Below are 19424 nucleotides of genomic sequence, written 5' to 3'. Positions count from 1 at the left end.
CGCTTCTGGGTACTATATCCAAGAGAAATGAAAACATATATTCACAAAATGACTTGTAAAAATGTGTTCAAAGAAGCTTTATTTACAATACTTAAAAACTGAAAACAACTGAACTATCTATCACCAAGAGAAAGAGTAAACAAATTGTGATACGGAATTCATACAGCAACAGCTGACTTGGGCAGCAATGTGAATGCATTTTGCAGACATTATGCTGCATAAAAGAAGATGGACATGAACTACATACTGTATGAATCCATTTATAGAAGTTCAAGAACAGGCAAAACCGATGTCAAAAAAAAAACCCTCTCAGAATTGTAGTTGTGTCTTGGAAGAGGATGGGAGAGGATTGCCTGAGAGAGAACTCTCTGGGGAGTTAGAAATATTCTATACTATGATAAGGGTATGTTTTACCAGGTTTATCCAATTATCAAAATAGTACAGCTAAGACTCGTGATTTTTAATTTATGTAAATTTTACCTACAAGGAAAAAAAAAGAATAGTTAAAATAAAAGAAGTCTGAGGTGTGGGTGGAGGTACAGATGAGACAACCATGGAAAAATACTGATAATTGTTGAAGTTGGCTGGTGGATAAACAGGGTTTATTGTGCAATTCTGCTTATTTTATTTATATTTGAAATTTCCCATATTTAAAAGTTAAAGCCATAATCAAATGATGGTGGGAATGGGGCATTAGCACCAACTGGTCGGTTACCACTTTGGAAACTAAAGAGAGACTTTTCAATGACTAAGGATTAGCTAGGTAAAATAAGTGAACTTCATTGACACATGGTGGTAACAGAGCCTGGATGAAAAACAGTAGCATAGGCCAGAGCCAAGGCAATGAAAAAACAACTGCAATGAAGGCAGAGAGAGGGAGCCACCACGCAGAGGTAACGGAATCAAAATCACTGCTCCTTTCTTCTCAGTGTTATTCAATACCCATCCCTAGGATTTGCCTCAGCTCTGTTTGACAAAACTGCAATAGTGACGAGTCAAGCTTTCCTGATATGCTTGAGGTCCATTTTTGATTCTTGGACAGTATTTGAATATGCGGTGCCTAGGAAGAGCACACTGTATTAATATACCATCCAAGGGTTGCAATGAGGGTCTTCTAAAAACAGGTGTGAACCTTCAAAAGAGCAAAGAAAAGTTATGTATAGCATTTGAGGAAAAAATTGTTATTGATTAGTTTTAGCTTTGAAGATAAAAGGATCAAGAGCCACTTAACAAGAGCATTTGAAAAGTTAAAAATTGAGTACATATAATATAATAATCAAATGTCCTTCACATCTCTATGGGTGACTTAATGGGCTCAGGGATCCAGGGATAATAAAAGAAGAACTTCCAGGGGAAGTTCTGAGTTTGCCAGAGGATGTGAGAAATACCCTTCCTGAGAGATATTTAAAAATCAGTTCATGACCCCATCCATCTGGAAGGATTCTGAGGAAGCCTGCTGGGGTGGGGGAAAGATTCAGTAGTAAGATCAATGGACAGTCTTCCTGCCCTGAGGCTCCAAGACCCTGCAGACAGCCTGCTCACAAGTCTGTGCAGGGGACTGTGTGGCATCATGGCTTTGCATTCGTTGATTTTATCTTTTGCAAAATCCCTGGTATAATGAGATGTTTAAAATTGTTCTAAGTTTCAGTTGTTATTTTTATTCCTAAAGGGAACAAGAAAGAGAAAGAAAACAAAATCATATTTGTACAAAAGAATCTTATCTCATAATTTACAAGCAGAATATATATTTATATGTATAAATACATATATATCATTGAATACATGTGTTATGCTACTATTTTTCGCATATTGTAGCTATAAAAAACAAACCATATGTCATTACATTTATCCAACCTCTTGCTCATCTGGAAAGACTTTTTTTCTTCAAGCTTCTGAGAGTCTTTAATGTGAACCAATTAAAACATTGCAATTTTTTAAAGTCTTCTGTAAAAGGAAGTAACTTCAGCCATTAGAAAATTTAACATTTGAAGTCTGAACACTAAAAAAATGCAGAGAATGCAAAACTGAGTGATAAAGACTTTTTCCTGTTCATTATACCTTTTAATAATACTTGCCCCTGCCTGAGACTTACTCAGTATTGCCAAATTGTATTTTGTCAGATGTATTATCAAGATACACCCAGTTTTCCGGTGAAATCAAAATGCAATATCCATAGAAGAGAGGATAATTCATAAAGCCATCTAGGCTATTTCCCTGTTTTTAAGCAGAGCTTTATTTAATTTATTACAATTCATTGTTTGACTATTTTATTTTACAAACCTGGAGAATAAATTTCTACATTTCCATTTTATAATAAATTATCAAAATAATATATTTCTGCAGCCAGAAACATTTCTATGACCAGAAGTATTCCATATCTGTGTTCTAATCCTGGCTCTTACTGAAAAGTAAATCATTTCTTTGTTGCCATGTTGTCAGAAGATGAAAAAACTGACTTTTCACTTCCATTTTAATAAAAATTATTTTCTCCTCATAAAGCACAGTTGACTATGAGTCCTTTCTAAGGTTGAAGAAAGATGTGTCTCCCTTTGTTTCTTATATGTCTAGCCCATGATAACCAGCATTCTCCTCCATAAATGCTTAGCAACAAAACTCTAGAGGTCAAAGACCATGGCTTTTAAACCTTTGTTTGTGTGTGTGTGTTTGTGTGTGTGTGTGTGTGTGTGTGTGTTTTTCCTCCAGAAATAATGTAAAAAACTTACAGCAGAAAAAAAAGGTGATACAAATAATATATTTAAAATGGTTTTAATTTATTAAGCATCAATTTGTCTCTAATGTTTTTATGAACACTTGTCCTAAATAAATGTATTGTTTAAGATAGTTGACATTGATGCAAAGAATCAAGTAGAAATTATAAATTCAGAGCCACGTTTGACTAAACACATGGGGTAAAGTGTAATAGTCATTCCTTCCATTGGTTAGCACATAGCTTCAATCAGCTGACTGTTACTTTTTAAATGTCTCACCTGGAATTCATATAGAGATTTAATTGTAGGCAACAGATTTAAAAATAGTAAGATGAGCAGAATAGAAAAATATTTGTTTTGTTTGGGCCCAGCATTTTTTACAATCCAGAGATGAGTGTCAAGCCCTCTAAGAATAGAAATAACTTCCATTTCCTGAATATGTACCAAAGGCAAAGCTCTCTGAGTATATTATTGTCTAATCCTCAAAATACATAGCTAGTTCAATATTTTTGTCTTCATTTTACGAATAACAAGACACAGGCAACCAAGTTGCTTAAAGCCATATCTGGGTCTGAATACAAGACCCCATTGCTTTGCAACTTTTCTAGAGCAAGGCTTTGCAAAGTAGTCCTGGGTGGCCATGCAAAATCTCCTTAGCTCCTCAAATCAGCTTTGATTGCTGTCTGAATCTATTCAGAACTTCCAGATAGCCAAGATATCAATACACCTAAATGCTAAACAATTGGTGATTGAGGTATTTTTGGGCTTAGTTTTTAAAGCATGTATGATTCAGTGGTTTTTAGTATGTTCAGAATGTTGTGTCACCATTACCATTATCTAATTTCAGAACTTTTTCATCAACCATAAAAGAAACCCTGTACTCACCAACAGTCCCTCCCCCTTGCCATCTTTCCCAGCTCTTGATCACTGATCTACTTTCTCTGTACACACATTTGCCTGATCTGTGTATTTATATAAATGGAATCACTCAACATATAACTTTTTTGTCTGATATCTTTTATTTAGCATAATATTCTCAAGGTTCATCCTTTTTGTAGAAGGAAACAGTACTTCATTCCTTTTTATGGCTGAAAATGATTCCATGGTATGTGTTTACCACATCTAGTTTACCCATCTATCAGTGATGGACATCTGGGTGGATCCCACTTTGGGTCTACTATGAATAATGCTGCTGTGAAGACTCATGCACAAATTTTTGTCTGGACTATGTTTTTAATTCTCTTGGGTAAATACCTAGGAGTAGAATCGCTGGCTTATATGCTAACTCTATGTTTAACTTTTTGAGGAACTGCCAACTGCTTTCCAAAGCGACAGTGGAGATTCTGTTTTTTAAGAATCAGATCCACGAATTTTGGATATGTCACACGATTGACTTTTTCGCCCTTTTCAACAGTTACAGATTTCAATGAGGATAATAAAAGAGCATAAGATTGAGAGCTCAGTGGTGCGGCAGGTCTTGGCACGGAGGAGAGACCATGCTTTTTGCTTTCTCTAGACTGAATTGGAGCGTCAGTGAGAAGGAGGCAAGATGAGGCTGGATGTTGGAAAAAGTCTCCTTGGAAGAGCTGCTCTACTGAGTGCGGTTTAGCAGAAAGCTGAAAGTTGAGAATGTAGGGGTCAGAAAAGGGATTTTCTAATATGACAGGTTTCAGCACTTTGAGTGCTCATGGGATGTAAGACATGGATCTGGAGTAGTGGCGGGGGTGGGGTAAATCCTATGGTTTCCTTTGTGCTTTGTACAGAGACATAGTGGTATGAGTGGCAATTGGGTAAAATATGTATAACTTAAATTTTATTTTTTTCTTTCAATGAGAATAAAAATATTCCTCTTAGTAGCAAAAGCAATGGATCAAGTTTTTTCTAAAGCACCTAAAAGCCTAATTTCCTGGGCTAGTCTATTATATCAGAAGCTTTAAAGTACAATTTAGAAATAATGCAATAATTATTATAGATTACTTATACTGAAAATTACTACAAATAAGATTGTCAAAAGCAGTTTTTGAAAAATTATTGAAATGACATTTATATAACAAAATCAATGCTTTAAAAGTGAACAATTAAGTGGCATTTAGTACATTTGTAATGCTGTGCAATCACCACCTCTATTAGATACCAAAACAATTCCATAATTCTAAAATAAGAACCCATGTTCAATAAGAAGTTTCTTCTCACATCCCTCTCCTCACATCCTTTGGCAGCCACCACTTTGAATTCTGTATGGATTTACATATTCTGAACATGTCACATAAATTAAATCATACAATAGCTTTTGTGTCAACGTATTAGAGATTCATCCATGTGGTTGTGTATGTTAGTACTTCCTCACCTCCATAGTGCAGTAATATTCCACTGTATGTATATACTACAATTTGTTCATCCATTCACCCATTGATGGACATTTGGACTATTTCTGCTCTTTGACTATGGTGAATAATACTGCTGTGAACATGCTTGTACATGCCTTTGTTTGAGTACCTCTTTTAATTCTTTTGAGTGCATATATATGCCTCTGTGTGTGTGTGTGTGTGTGTGTGTGTGTGTGTGTGTGTAGGAGTAGGAGTGGAATTGCTGAGTTATATGGTAATTCTATGTTTAACTTTTCAAGGAGCTGCTAAAGTGTTTTCCTCAGTGGCTGAGGCATTTCACATTCCCACCTGCGATGCACAAGAGTTCCGGTTTCTCCATGTTCTTGCCAATATTTATTTTATTTTATTTTCTGGAATTGTAATATCCATTTTTGTTGGCATAATGTTATACCTCATTGTGGTTTTGATTTGTGTTATACTAATGGATAAGGATGCTGAGCATCTTTTCATGTGCTTGTTGGATATTTGTATGTTTTCTTTGGAGAAATGTTTCTTCAAATCCTTTGCTCATTTTAAAATTGTGTTGTCTGTTTTCTTATGGTTGAACTGTGTTTTTAGTATATTCTGGATACTGAACCCTACAAATAAAGTTATATGGGTATATGTGTAAATATGTATGTGTATACAGCTATGAGACATATATACAAATATGTATATAATATGTATTGTTATTTACCAAAAATGAATGAAATGTTAATGGTAACAATTATGCATTTTAATAAAATATACATCTTAATAATTACATTCATAGTTTCCATTACTTTACTTATTTTCTGGAAAATATGACACAAGGATGATACTAGGATTTCCTTTAGGTTTCACTGAGCATGGCTTTTTCGTCAAAGAAGATTATGTCAACAATATTTTATGGCTCCTGATACTGTAACTTGAAAAAGTAAATAGCAAAAGTACTCCGGATATGTTGGAAGTGCTTTTGCAACCTGGAGGTAGATGCATGACTCTTTGAAAGCGTGAATTGATATCCACTAACTAAAAATGGGGAGAGACATAAAAGACTTTTTCTTTGAGACAGAGTATCACTCTGTGGCCCAGGCTGGAGTGCAATGGTGCAATCTCAACTCACCACAACCTCCACCTCCCAGGTTCAAGCAATTCTCCTGTTTCAGACTCCCTAGTTGCTGGGATGACAGGCACACACCACTATGCCTGGCTGATTTTTGTATTTTTAGTAGAGATGGTGTTTTGCCATGTTGGCCAGGCTGGTCTCGAACTCCTGACCTCAAGTGATCCAACCGCCTCAGCCTCACAAAGTGCTGGGATTACAACCATGAGTCACAATGCCTGGCCATAAAAAACATTTTACCTGTAATCTTCTAAATTGTACTTTTTTGTTCTTCTAAAAACCTAATCTAGAGGAATAAAGTCTCAGATTTATGCACTCATTGTTATTTCTGGAGCCTCTGCTTTGGCAGCCTGGGTGCAGTTGGCATGACAGGGTTGATGGCAATTTGAGGACCATCCTTGTGTGATATCTTGCAAGTGTCCCCACCATCCTGCCCCCATCTGTAGTTCCATGGTCACGGCATGGAAGTTGGCAGGAGAGCAAGTGTAGAAACTTGTAGAGAGCAAGTGTGCCACAGTGCAGGGGTGACATGAGAGAGAAGACATCAAGAGACAGCAGCAGCAAGTGGAGGAGGGTGATGGGAAGACTGGAAAGCCAATGCCATTTTGAGTCTAGTCATGAATTGAATTTGCATATTCATTGGTGTATCTGGACAGGCACACAGTTTTGCTGGGGCCAGAAACAAGATGTAGACCCTATAGAAGTTACCAAGTTATACAGGGAGGCACAAAACTTCAGTTTCAAAAACAGCTGTCAAATGTTTATTTAGCAGTCACTTAATGGCGACTTCATTTTGTGTACTTACATTCTAATAATGACTTATAAGGGCCTGCTATTAGGGTTGTGTTTATTTATACTCCCCATGTATTCAATATTTGATTAGTGACATTAATAGATAACAAAGCCATCTGAAAAGGAATTCTACATATTTCTTCTAGAATACCTGAGAAGAGGCACTGCCAGTGTTACACAGTGGTACATAAACTGTAGTCCAGTGGGCCTGGATCTATGAAATCTTAGGTGAGTACTGTAACTTACACCTCATTTTCCTAGTCAGAAATACATATATTTTAATTTCTAATTTACAGAGTTTCAAAAATTAAATGGAAGAATATATATGGAGCACCTGGTATACAATTCACATCCAAAAGAAAGCAATCAAATTATTCCTTAAAATAAAAATTGATACCTACGGACGAACTCTGGCACACAGGTGAGTTTCTTTTACTCATAAATTAGTTGTCAAGGGTTCAAAATTGAGGGAGAGTTTACATATAAAAATCCGGTTTTCCAGTTTCTTTTGGCAAATCAGAATATCTAGCAACAATAAGCCCACGTTTCCAATGGCAGCAGTTTGAGCCAGTAGTTGTTATCCCTTTAGCGCAGTCACCAGCTTGTCAGAGTCTCAGCCTTAGTTTACCAGGAATCTCCTCGACCCCTTTCTTGGGTTGCTTTATGCATTCTGATCACTTGCCTGGACTCAGTGGTTCTTGAGACTGGGAACTCTACTCCATGACACCTGTTACATTTATCCAATACAAGATTTTCAGCTATCAATTTAACTCACATGAAATCAGTCTTATGAAAGAAGATGTTGTATGGTGATGGTGATGATAGCCCTTTTGAAAATGTTATCACCAGGTGTGGTGGCTCATGCCTGCAATCCCAGCACTTTGGGAGGCCTGGGTGTATGGATCACTTGAAGTCAGGAGTTCGAGATCAGCCTGGCCAACATGGTGAAACTCTGTCTCTACTAAAAACACAAAAATTAGCTGGGCTTGTTGATGGGCACCTGTAATCCCAGCTACTCGGGAGGCTGAGGCAGAGCATCAGTTGAACCTGGGAGGCAGAGGTTGCAGTGAGCTGAGATTGTGCCACTGCACTCCAGCCTGAGTGACAAGAGCAAAACTCTGTCAAATTAAAAAAAAAAAAAGAAGGAAGGAGGGAAAGAGGGAAGGAAAGAAGAGAAAGAAAGAGAAAGAAAGAAAGAAAAAGAAGGAAAGAAAGAAAGAAAGAAGAAAGAAAATGTTATTATATAATCATATAACCATCAAGCAAGATGCCATGGTGGGTGGCTGCCCTCACTTTTACTGCCTAAGTCAGAGAGAACACTTCAACCTCAGCGTTTCTAAGGGATCTACAGTTGCCATCCAACCAAAGATTTCCAACTCCAACCCCATAAATACAGCCTCAAAAGGAACTCTTGAGAGCTTCATACTGAGAGAAACCACTATAATCCCAGCAGATGTTGAGATTCAGGGGAGAAAATAGTAAATGAAAACACAGAATTGACTCCTATTATTTAACCTACAAGCCTCAGATTGTGGAAGGTGATTTAGGTATCAGGAATTGCTTTGCACTAATTCCTAAAGGGATGCCAAATAATTCTTAAGGCTTGCAAAATGTGATTTGGAAGCCATGAATCTAGCCCAGTAACTGAGGCATGTAGTGAGCAACTGAATCTCAGGAGGAGAGGGACATTGCCCAAATAACAAGAATTGGAATTCTTTTCTCTTGAATTTGTTTGCCAACTTTGCAGGTACACAGGACTACACTCGACTGTGTCAGTGGGATACAAGGAAGTTCAGTTGACCCATGTTGAATGATCAACAACAAATAAAAAAAGATCTAAAATGCAAAACCTTTGCAAGAGATATTTCACTGATTTATTTTTAGTGCCTCCAAATTTATAATGAATTTAAAATTAAAATTTAAAAGAACCAACCAAACCAACCGGACTTTCAGGTTTTGAACATGTAATTTGATCCGGGAGACAGAAACAGAATAAGTATGGGCATCCTTGTTTTATAATGTAAAAGAAACCACTAGTACTCGAAATATACTTATTAAGTAAAATATATTTTTTAAAAACTAGTGTTGTTCTTAAAATAAAAGCTGCTAGAGTAATCAATTACATTCCAGATATTTATTTGTCATTTTCCAGCCCGAACATTTGTGCCAAACTTCCTCAGCCTGCAGTGTCCCGGTGGTGATTCATCTAGAGGCAGCAAGTATCTAAGTTAGGACAGTGAAGTAGGCTGTGTTTCCATTTCCTAATCCAAATTATTTTTGTTTCAAAGACTAACTTCTTTTAGATCTCTGGCTAAAATTCATGTCCTCCCTAACCTTATTCTTCTGACCGGGACACCTGCTGCTCAGGGATTTTTCTTTCTCTTTGCTTTGAGGAGGACAACAGCATGTTCCTATTATATACTAAGCTCCAGAAAGGGCATGATCTGTACCTACTGTCAGATTGCACATCAGGATTCCAGTTTCATGGGCTCTCTCATCCACAGAATGTGAGGATACATTCAGCAAATACTGTTTGAGGTCCTCCTACATTATTCCAGGTACTGTCTAGATCCTGGAGACAGAGAAGTGAAAAAAAAAAAATAATAAAGACAAGCTCTCTGTTCAGAGGGAGCTTGTACTTCAATGGGAAAAGTAGGGAACAACCAGTATAAAAATGAATCAAATTCTTTAATTTACATCAAAGAATTTCTGATGCTTCTAAGTGCCACCAAGGAATCAAGATTAAATAATGTGGTTGGAAGTCTCTGGCTATGGCAGAAGCAATATGAAATCCAATGATCAGGGAAATTCTCTCTGAGGCAATGACATCTGAGCTGAGACCTAGATAAGAAGGAGACAACCAAGTGAAAAGCTGAGACAAGATGTTCCAGACCCTGGCACAGAAATAAGTTTGGCCTACACAAAATCCACAGAGGAGGCCAGGGTGACCGCATTGTGGTAGGTGATGAGAGAGCAGTGGAGACAGGGCCAGAGAGGAGGGCCACGGTGGTGCTTTGCAGGTTGCACAGGAAGCTGGATAAATATACTGCCCGCGTCCTTCGACTACACATTGCACTGGCAGTTTGTCTTTCTCAAAGGTGTTTCACTGCTATCAAATATTAGACTCCTTAGATAGGTGTTGAGTGAAACACAAGGATAAACAACTCATGTAAGGTAAGTACCAAGGAAGATGAGTTTCCTTGGATATGCATGACTTCAATATTTGTTATTCCTAAAAGGCCATCTTGTTTTAGAAATAAAGACTCGTGTATAAGTGATTGAAGACACTCACACTATGTTCTCCAGCATGGGAAAGAAACTATTGGCTTTCAACTGAGACGATTAATTTCTTGAGAATTAGTTTATTGAAAATGACCATTAAAAAGTGGTTCATTTTACGCATCTAACAAACACCTACAAAATTCTTACCATGTGTAAGACACTGCTCTACAAATGATAACTGTTTTAAAACAACAATCAATTCCATGAGGTAACTGTTATTACTTCAATTTCACATATAAGGAAACTGAAACAGAGAGAACTTATGAAAATTTATCAACGTTGCATAGCTTATATATTACTGAACTGGGATTCAAACCAGGTAGATTCTCTTTAGCCTCCATTCCCTTACCCACTACAGTGCTGCCCCTAAAATGAGTTGTAGTAAACATGCTCTGTTTACAAAATTGACAAGTGAGCTATGTTGTATTTCATTTGAAAGAAAGAAATTTATAACATTGAAAAACACTGCTTTAATCTTCTGAAGGAAATTAGAGAGAAGCATTGTTTCCTGTGGATGTACAAAGCACTTGTATATTTTAAAGCATCATCACTTTTTAATGATTATTTCTCAAAGTTGGAAATTTCGTGTAGTACCAGTGGGATATAAGGAAATTTTATCACATATCTAAAATGTTTTGTTGTGTTCATAGATATCTAAAATGGTGTTTCAATAAGAAGCCTAATTTTGCAAATAGGTAGTAGTTTTTTAACATACAAATCACTTTTTAATATTCTACTGTTTCATTATGACACTTATTTCAAATATTCACCTTGTGTAGCAGTGAGAACAATTCCTAGCCATAAAAATAATGGCTATCAAAGATGTTCCTATCTTTGCTTGTCAACAAACAGTAAATATCAAAGAAGGAAGATGAGTTGTCAAGCCATTGTGGCATGACCCTACCTTGATTGTAAAAGATACGATCTTATTCACACAATACTGGTTCTCTATAACCACAGAGTAAAGGATGGAATGCTATCCCAATGAGTATCTGTTAAAACATATACTGTCAACACAATGTTTTAAGTATGTAAAAATGGAGTATTAATTAGAAACCAATGGAATAAAAGCAGACCGCTCTAGCTTGCCAAAGATGTTACCTGTGTGTCAAAAGAAGTGTGTTTATGACCAGTATGTTAGTATCGCATGACAGTAATCTGAGCAGGTGGTCATTCGAGGTTTATTCTAGAAGCCAGATTGTTTTCCCCATGAATATCTTGGTAAGGTCTAAGCTTATTTCTCCCTGAATTAAAAATTATTCCACTTCAAATTGCCAAGGTACCTGTCCATAATGCCAAGGAAGTGTTTTAGCAGTTCTCCTTCACAGGCTGAGAATGATTTACTGCGTTCAGAATTTTTCAATCTGTTTTATTGGATAAACTCAAAATATCTGCTTTATTGGATAAATTCAAAATCTCTGTTAGGTGCCTTCTTTCTTCTTTACAAACAGCATAATTGAAAGCATTGTTTTGGTAGAATCTTCTCAGAAGACCACATTATCACCATTTAAATTAGCCCCAATTCATTTTACATTTGCTTATTTTACTGTTAACTTTCCCAGAACTATTTTTTTTTTTTACAATTAGAACATCTGAATTTTAATTACATTACCATCAAGAAGCTCATTAAAGTCACTTAATTGGCAACATTTCCAAAAAAACCTTAGCTGGGTTTAATATATTTTAAAGAGTTACTGTCAAAGTATAATTTCACCATTACAAACAGCTTGGCAACAACATTTGCATAAAGATCTGTCAGTTTCTGAAAAATGCTCAAATGTTGGGAAAATCAGATTCGTTAAGTCGTCTTTACTGAAACAGTCTAGAAATGGAGAAATTGTCATATATATTCATCTTTGTAACCCCTGCAATACACAGAATACGACTATGCACAGCATAAGTATTCAATAAATGTTTCCTTAAGGAAATAAATAACGCATTTCATAAATAAGGGTAGATTTTAAAAAACATTAAAAACTCCAATAAAAGTTCTCTCATTTGTGTTACATTTAACCAAATACTCATTTGCTTGCTGCTTTTTTTTTCTTACTTACTCTAAGAAATATTAGATGGTCATCTAGAATTTTGAAACCTTTAAAAATAGCTCTCAGGCCAGTCTTGTGGGACTAAAATTTGAAATAAATTTTAGAAATTAAAAATTTATGGCTTCCCCCTTACACTAGATTTTTTTTTTTTTTAATCAGGGGGTCACCTACAGTGCCTAAAATAGTGGCTTGCAATTGCAGTCACTGAACGAATGAATGAATGAATGAAAATCTCATTTGTTGTATGTGAAGGATGATTATACTTTGCAGCTTTAATTAGGTTATTGGGAGACCCCCCCTTTCCCATGTCTCATATCCAAGAATGAAATGTGGTAAATGATTATTATCATTATACTTCAGCTACTTACAGATAGAAAAGGCAAGATATTTTTCAAATTTTTCTTTTAGTTTGATATTTTCTACTTAAAATCTCTCCCTTTTATACTTCATGTACCTTTTATCTTCCTAGCTAAAATAAGAATCTAATAAAGCACTTTATTAGATTTAAACACTTTAAAAACTGCCACACAAGTTGCTGCCTTGCTCTTACTACATCCTCAAAGTCTTGCACAGTGTTTGATATACAATCCGACTCAGTAAATGTTTGTTGAATAAATGAATGAATAAATAACTGAAAACATATGGAGAGTTTTGAGGAAGACCTAGGTGATTCTACCTGAGGCGGTCAGGGAAGGCTTCATCAACAGTAATATAGAAAACCTGAATCTTCCATGAATACAAAGGCATTCATTCATTCAACAGTTAGTGAGTTTCTGTGGTATGGCACATTCTAAGACAAGGGCAGTGAAGATTTCTCTCTAGGGTACCACTGTTCAGCAGCACTTTCTGTGATAATGAAAATGTTCTATATCAACATTGTCCAATATGGTGCTAACCATGTGGCTACAGAGTAGGGAAATGTGGCAAGTGTGACTAAAAAGCTCTATCTAATTTTAATCTAAGGGTCTACGGAAGCTGGCGTCAGGGGAAGGGTTTGGAAAACATGCATGGGGACAGACAGTCAAGGGCTCTCTGTGTCATGCTGATTTTAAGTGTTGTTTTGTAGACAATGGAGAATCATTGAAGGGTTCTAAGTGGGAAAATGACTTAGATTCGTTTTGTCTCAGCAGTTGCCTCTGCGGCAGTGGGAACAAAGACCTGAGGCTGAAGACCACTTACTGCACATTGATATTAGAATCCAGTTTTGCAGATGTCACAAAGGCAGAAAATCAGTTGGAGAAATAGCAGTTTTCTTCTTCCTATTTGTAATGACCGTGTGGTCTTCCTAGATAGAGTATTAGAAAATTACTGGTTATTAATCTCTTCCTAGATGGAGAGAGTGAATAATGAGAAAATCTCTTGGGCTTGCTTCAGATGCTGCTCTGTGTAGCACAGAGAGAGAAGATGGTAGCTTCCTTTGATCCTCAGGGCATTAGTTATTGCATAAAGGAGGAGAAGAGGAGCTACGGCCAGTCCTGAATCTGGGGAGTTTTTGTCCAGAATTCCTGACCACCACAAAACATATCTTCCTGGTGTGTGAGGTGGAGCTATGTGGCCTGATTTGGGGGCAATGGTTTCAGAAAGCAGAAGGATTGGAAAAAGTCAGAAAACTCTAGCGAAGACTGCATGTCTGCTCTTTGTGGCCTTCCTGCTGGAATATTCCAGGCCAGGATTTGTTCTTCTGGCTACAAGGCATGAGAGGATTTAACCTGCAACTGGAAAGAAAGTATCAGGCAAGGGATGGGGAGAAATTACCCAGGGCAATCTAGTGCTAGGGATTACACAACAAAGAGTCCCTTGGACAGCAGCATGGTGAATACTTCCAACATTCATTCAAGAAATATCTTCTGGTGACCTGATATGGATCTTTTTATTCTGAGGCAATCACTGAGATTGCAGGTCACCAGTACTTTCTAACTGAAGGTGATAATAACTGGCAATGCATTGCTTTGAGACTGTAGGCATTACAGCTATTTTTTTTCCAATATAAATTTTATAACGTAGAACTAAAACCCCAGAAAAACCTCATAGATATAAAATTTTTCTTCTAGCTATTGATGTCCATTTTATTTACTTATTTATTTATTTATTTTTGTTTGGTTTGGTTATAGGTTAGCAATCTGAAAGCAGTTACCATTACTAGCTCTAAAAATGGATTCAAAATAGGAACACTTCCAAATTAGAAGCATTTTTTAAAAGGAGCCTGAATTCAAAAATCTGACTTTATCTTTATCGAAGGCTTTTGGCAATGTTGAAGAAATCTTCTGGGAGAAATGTAATAAACATTTCTTGGAGGGACAGCATAGAGTGCAAACATCTCAAACGCGATTCACTTACATTTTCTGAACAATGCTTTTGCCTACACTGAGCTGTTGGTTTTAGTATTTGGAGTTCTCATGACAGAAAGCCAAGTCCACTTCTAGATTCTTCTCCTCCATGACCACCCTAATATTATCTATGCACTTGCTTTGCACAAACACTTCTTCCTGTGATAGAACCTGGAAGCTGAAAGCAATGAATACAGACAACACAATAGCACTTGAACTTTTGACTTTACTATTTTTCCTCAAACAAACAGGTGATAAAACACTGTGTTCAAAGAAAAATGCATGACTCCCTTTTGTCTTCTTTCACAGAGTACCAGAAAATGTAAACAATACTTAGCTTGAACTTCTGAGTCCTCATCATTTTTCTTTTACTAGCCCTTAGAACAATATTTGTTTGTTTATGCCAGCATTTTACAACATAAACAATAAAACAAGCAAACGGTCTGAGGCATTTATATAAAGTTTTCAGATTCTGATACAGGCTTGCATCTGCATCGTTTTTAGTCCAACAAAGAGAAACACTGCTTTAGGAAGTGGGTCATGTGGGTGTATAAGTGGTTCGTGGACTGGCCGGATAACCCGTGGTTCTGGTCAGAGTACCACTGAAACAAAGAAAGAAGACGGTTTTATTCCTGTAGCCACAAAACGCAATTAGCTTGGACTTTTTTGTGCTCCCAGGACCTGCTAATATTTCTATTATGGGGAAATTCTATCTAAGAACACTCCAATAAATAAAATAGCTTACAGGTAAATATGTACAGCAGGAATATTCACAGAGCTTTCATTAACCTCCACTGCTGTTTCACATGATTTAAACCTATTTTGGATCTCAGTGGCCGAGCCCTCGCAGCATCCAGTGTCCTGGCGGATCAGCATCAGGAATTAGAGTTTCCAGAAGTGATGCACTGGGTTTGCTACTTCGCTTCTTTGGAGCATGGTTTTCTCATTTGAAAAACAAAGGGGTTGGATTTGATTTTCTCTAAGAATTCTTGTAGCTCAAAAATTCCATGAGGCTTTCAGCCTGTGAATCTAATTCCTCTCTGTTGCAGAAAATCCACAATATAATGTATTCACATATAACCATAAATATCCTTTATAAGAGTTAAAAATAGCATTAAAAAAGTGAAAGATAGTATTATAATTTGTTGTTGGAGAGATGCCACTAAGATTATTGCTTTTGCTGAATAAAGGTAGCAGTGGTCATGATGTAATAACATATATTTACTAAGTTGAATTTACTTTGGGGATCACAATAAAAAAGGGAAGAGAAAGCTCATCTGACTCTGTACATTTAAAAAAAATTGATATATAATAGCTGTAGATCTTTTAGGGGTACAGGGATATTTTGATGGCTGAATCAATGTATAATGATCAAATCAAAATAACTGAAATATCCATCACCTCAAATATCTTTTCTTTATGTTGGGAAAATTGTAATTCTTCTCTTCTAACTACTTTGAATTATACAATCAGTTATTATTGACCATAATTTCCCACTGAACTTATTTTTTTCTATCTAACTGTGTTTTTGTACCCCTTAACCAACTTCTTATACGCCCTCCCCATTTCCTTCCTAGCAAGTAATTTTTTTAAACAAATCTTGAAAAGATGGGGGTCTCCTTTTCGGGGTTCTTGTTCAACATAAGCAATTGAGGGAGCATTTGTGAGAGGAAATGGTAGCTACCAAGAATCCCCCCACCCCCCGCCCACTTGCTTTGGCTTTTACCTTATTTTCTTTTCTGGTTCCATTTCTCATTTCTCATGCAACCTGGATTTTACATTTGGCTCATTCATTCATTCACTCACTCAGTAAGAAGCTGAGCATCTGTGATAGACCAGGTGTATGCCAGTGGATGAGAATACATAGGTGAAAAGTTCTCTAACCCGCAATGGAGCCATATGATTTCAGGGAGCCTTAGAGGTTTGTGATGACATTCTGGAACTGCTTCTTACTGAACAAACAGAATCTTCTAGCTGCTTAAAGATGCTCAGGTTTTGAAGGGACTCTAAGTATGTAATTACACTTATGTACACAGGATTTCAGAACTACTGGATGTTTGAACTAGAAGATCATTTAATCATGTGAACTCCTTTATTTTACATGACTCAAATGGGAACATGAGAGGTGATGTGGTTTGTCTCGGGTCCTTCAGGAGTTAAAGAAAGATCCAAGATTCATTTGTGAATGTTCTGCCTACCCTATCCTGCAGCCTCTTTCAGATTTTACTTTAAAAGTTAAAAATAAATAAATAAAAATATGAACCCCTCCTTTTAGTTTGAGGGTCTAAGGCCATGAACATGAGTAAAACAAAATTATGTACCATTGCTTGGAAATCCACTTCTGCATTAACCAGAGCTTTAGCAATCTGTGCTGAGTTTTGAAAGTGCACATTATCTGCAACAAAGAGAGAGAGAGTTAAAGTGCTGCTAAATACCAGAAAGCATAGAGTGACAATGTACTGCCTGGAAATGAACACCAACAATTATCTAGTCATGCATTTGACATTGTCAGCAGTGAGTAATCACACTCAGATATGGAAATGTCCCTGACTCTTAGGTACTGACCCTGAGCATAGGCATAGGAGGATGCTTAATGTTTCTTAAACAAAGTGATGCTGGCTCAGTATTTTTATGTGTAAGAGTCTTGCTTAAACCTCACCATCTGCTGTTCCGTGGATGAGAAGATAGTCTACATTTCTGAAATATTCTGCTCTTGCCATCACAGTTGAATTCTGGAAAAGAGAAAAAAATTAACATTTTAGTTGCTGTAAGTTCTAATAGAAAACTAGCTAAATCATTGTGCAATGGACTTAGCACCAATACTGAAATTATGTATTGCTTTGGTTGATAAATATTTAAGAGTCAGAGCAACACATTTTCATCATCATTTGCATTACTTCCATCTGATTCTTAGTTTGAAAAACTGAAAGTTTATGTGTCATATGTTACATATGAGTGAGACCTTAGGCATAAATGATGCCCGCTCAAGCTGTGTAGGGGTTGGGGGTGGGGAGGAAGATTGGGAAAAGAGAGGTTAGGGAAGGGAGGATGGGGAAAGAAAGAACAGAATCCAAAAGGAGTAAAATCCTTTCTAGTGATGTGTTTTGCAATTAACAAAAGATTGTATTTGTCTGGGGACCCAGAATTAAAACTGTAAACTCTGAACTACTGCTTTAAAATTATTTAGCCTATTGGAAATTAATTAATAACCTAAATAAAACGGCAACACTTACTTTATAGTGCTTAAGATTATCATCCTTTGTTGGGAGACCCATGAATCTCTCTGTGTAGATAGACGCTATAAAATATATAAGAATACATTGTTTGCATGCGATGCATGTCATTTCATTAACCAACAAGATCTTCTAATAACTGTTTCTGCATTTTCCCATCTTGAGCTCTTGATGTATATTCTTGCTTTACTTTGCTATAATGATTGGCCTCAAAGAATATGTGTCATCTCTGCAATTTGCCTCAACGTGGTTAGAGAAGTACGAAGGAAGAGATTATGGAAACAGGAGCATCTAAACATTTTCTTTCTATGACTAGTCTTAATATTTTTCACTCCTAGTCTATAGGGGCAAATGCTGAAGTAGGAATGACCTGTAGAATGGTCTCGATATGTTTTAAAGAAAACAAACAAACAAAAAAAAACAGCCATCTTTAGGACTTTTACTGATATTTCATCTGAGATAAAAATATGTTCCCCAGATCCATTCCCCCTACACACACACATTGATGCATACACCTTTTTTTCTTAATCAAGATGCCCTACAAGTCACAACTGGTTTATTTCTACCCCAATACAGAAGAGAGAATCTGATGAAGCTAATTTTTGTATAATTATTAGAGTTCTTTCTAAATAATCATCCTGCATTTATGTAATGATAAAAATAGGCACGCACAGGAGTATTTCTCCAGTAAAGTTTTTGTGACTTCAATTTCTGGAGCAGTGGAGCTGGCAATTGCTAACTGTAGCACGGAGGTGAATTGCTTGGCCTCTGGCCTGACCGTACAGAAGATGTGCTTAAAAGCCAATTATGCTGTAGCTGTGTGCCTGCAAAAACAGAGTTAGCTCTGATTTTAAAGACTTGGTTCGGCAGGGAGTCAAGGTTTCTGGGAGAAAATAAGATATAGTAAATTATGAAAGAGGCTTTCCCCACTCTTGAGATTTCTTTGATTGTTACATGTTTATAATGAATGATATAAACAACTTTGTTTATAGATTTTATTTTCCCCAGTGACATTGGGGTGATTTTTACTGCACAATCCATTTTCCTAGCAACATCAAATATAGAGTAATTATGTGTTAAATGCTTTCACAGTAATATTTATGAATGTTTCCGTACCGTAATATTCCCAGCTAGAGACTGGAGCCACTGCTATCCCACATTTGAAAAGACCAGTTCCAGATGCAAGGGCCAGTGATGAAATGTATCCTCCATAGGACTGTAGAGACATTGTTACGAATCAGACCCAGATTTACTTTCATAAGCTTTCCTCCATATGTTTATAGAAACTCTACTCACAATCCAGACCGAAGGGAGCTGGAGAATATGGCTAACGGTGAATTAAATGTCTATCTTGCATCCTCAGCAGCAAGCTCCAGAAAAATGACCAGACATATTGGTCATTTCATCCCTAATGTATTAGAAATGCTTGGTGTGCTGATCAGAACAGACTCTCTTAAAACATGGTAGGAGCAGTTTAAGAGATGGATAGAATTGCATTTTCCTTTTGCAAAAAAAAAAAAAAAAAAAAAACATATATATATATATATATATATATATATATATATA

General features: G+C 36.5%; 1 protein-coding gene across 3 annotated transcripts in view; it reads right to left on the bottom strand.

Annotated features, from left to right (window-relative positions):
* Positions 1 to 14831: 14831 nt before the first annotated feature.
* FAP (fibroblast activation protein alpha) overlaps positions 14832 to 19424 on the bottom strand; it is a 70848-nt gene continuing 66255 nt past the window's right edge. For all 3 annotated transcript variants that reach the window (XM_003921930.3, XM_010329609.3, XM_010329620.3), the window contains 5 exons: positions 18975 to 19074; positions 17859 to 17923; positions 17285 to 17357; positions 16947 to 17020; positions 14832 to 15227 (listed from right to left, as the gene is read on the bottom strand). In XM_003921930.3, coding sequence (XP_003921979.1) covers positions 15126 to 15227; positions 16947 to 17020; positions 17285 to 17357; positions 17859 to 17923; positions 18975 to 19074 — 414 coding nt within the window. In that variant the 3' untranslated portion in view covers positions 14832 to 15125. The remainder of the gene's footprint in view (positions 15228 to 16946; positions 17021 to 17284; positions 17358 to 17858; positions 17924 to 18974; positions 19075 to 19424) is intronic.

This window comes from Saimiri boliviensis, chromosome 5 (genome assembly GCF_048565385.1).
Source record: "Saimiri boliviensis isolate mSaiBol1 chromosome 5, mSaiBol1.pri, whole genome shotgun sequence".
NCBI classification, from domain to species: Eukaryota; Metazoa; Chordata; class Mammalia; order Primates; family Cebidae; genus Saimiri; species Saimiri boliviensis.
This window is presented reverse-complemented; position numbering and strand designations above follow the sequence as displayed.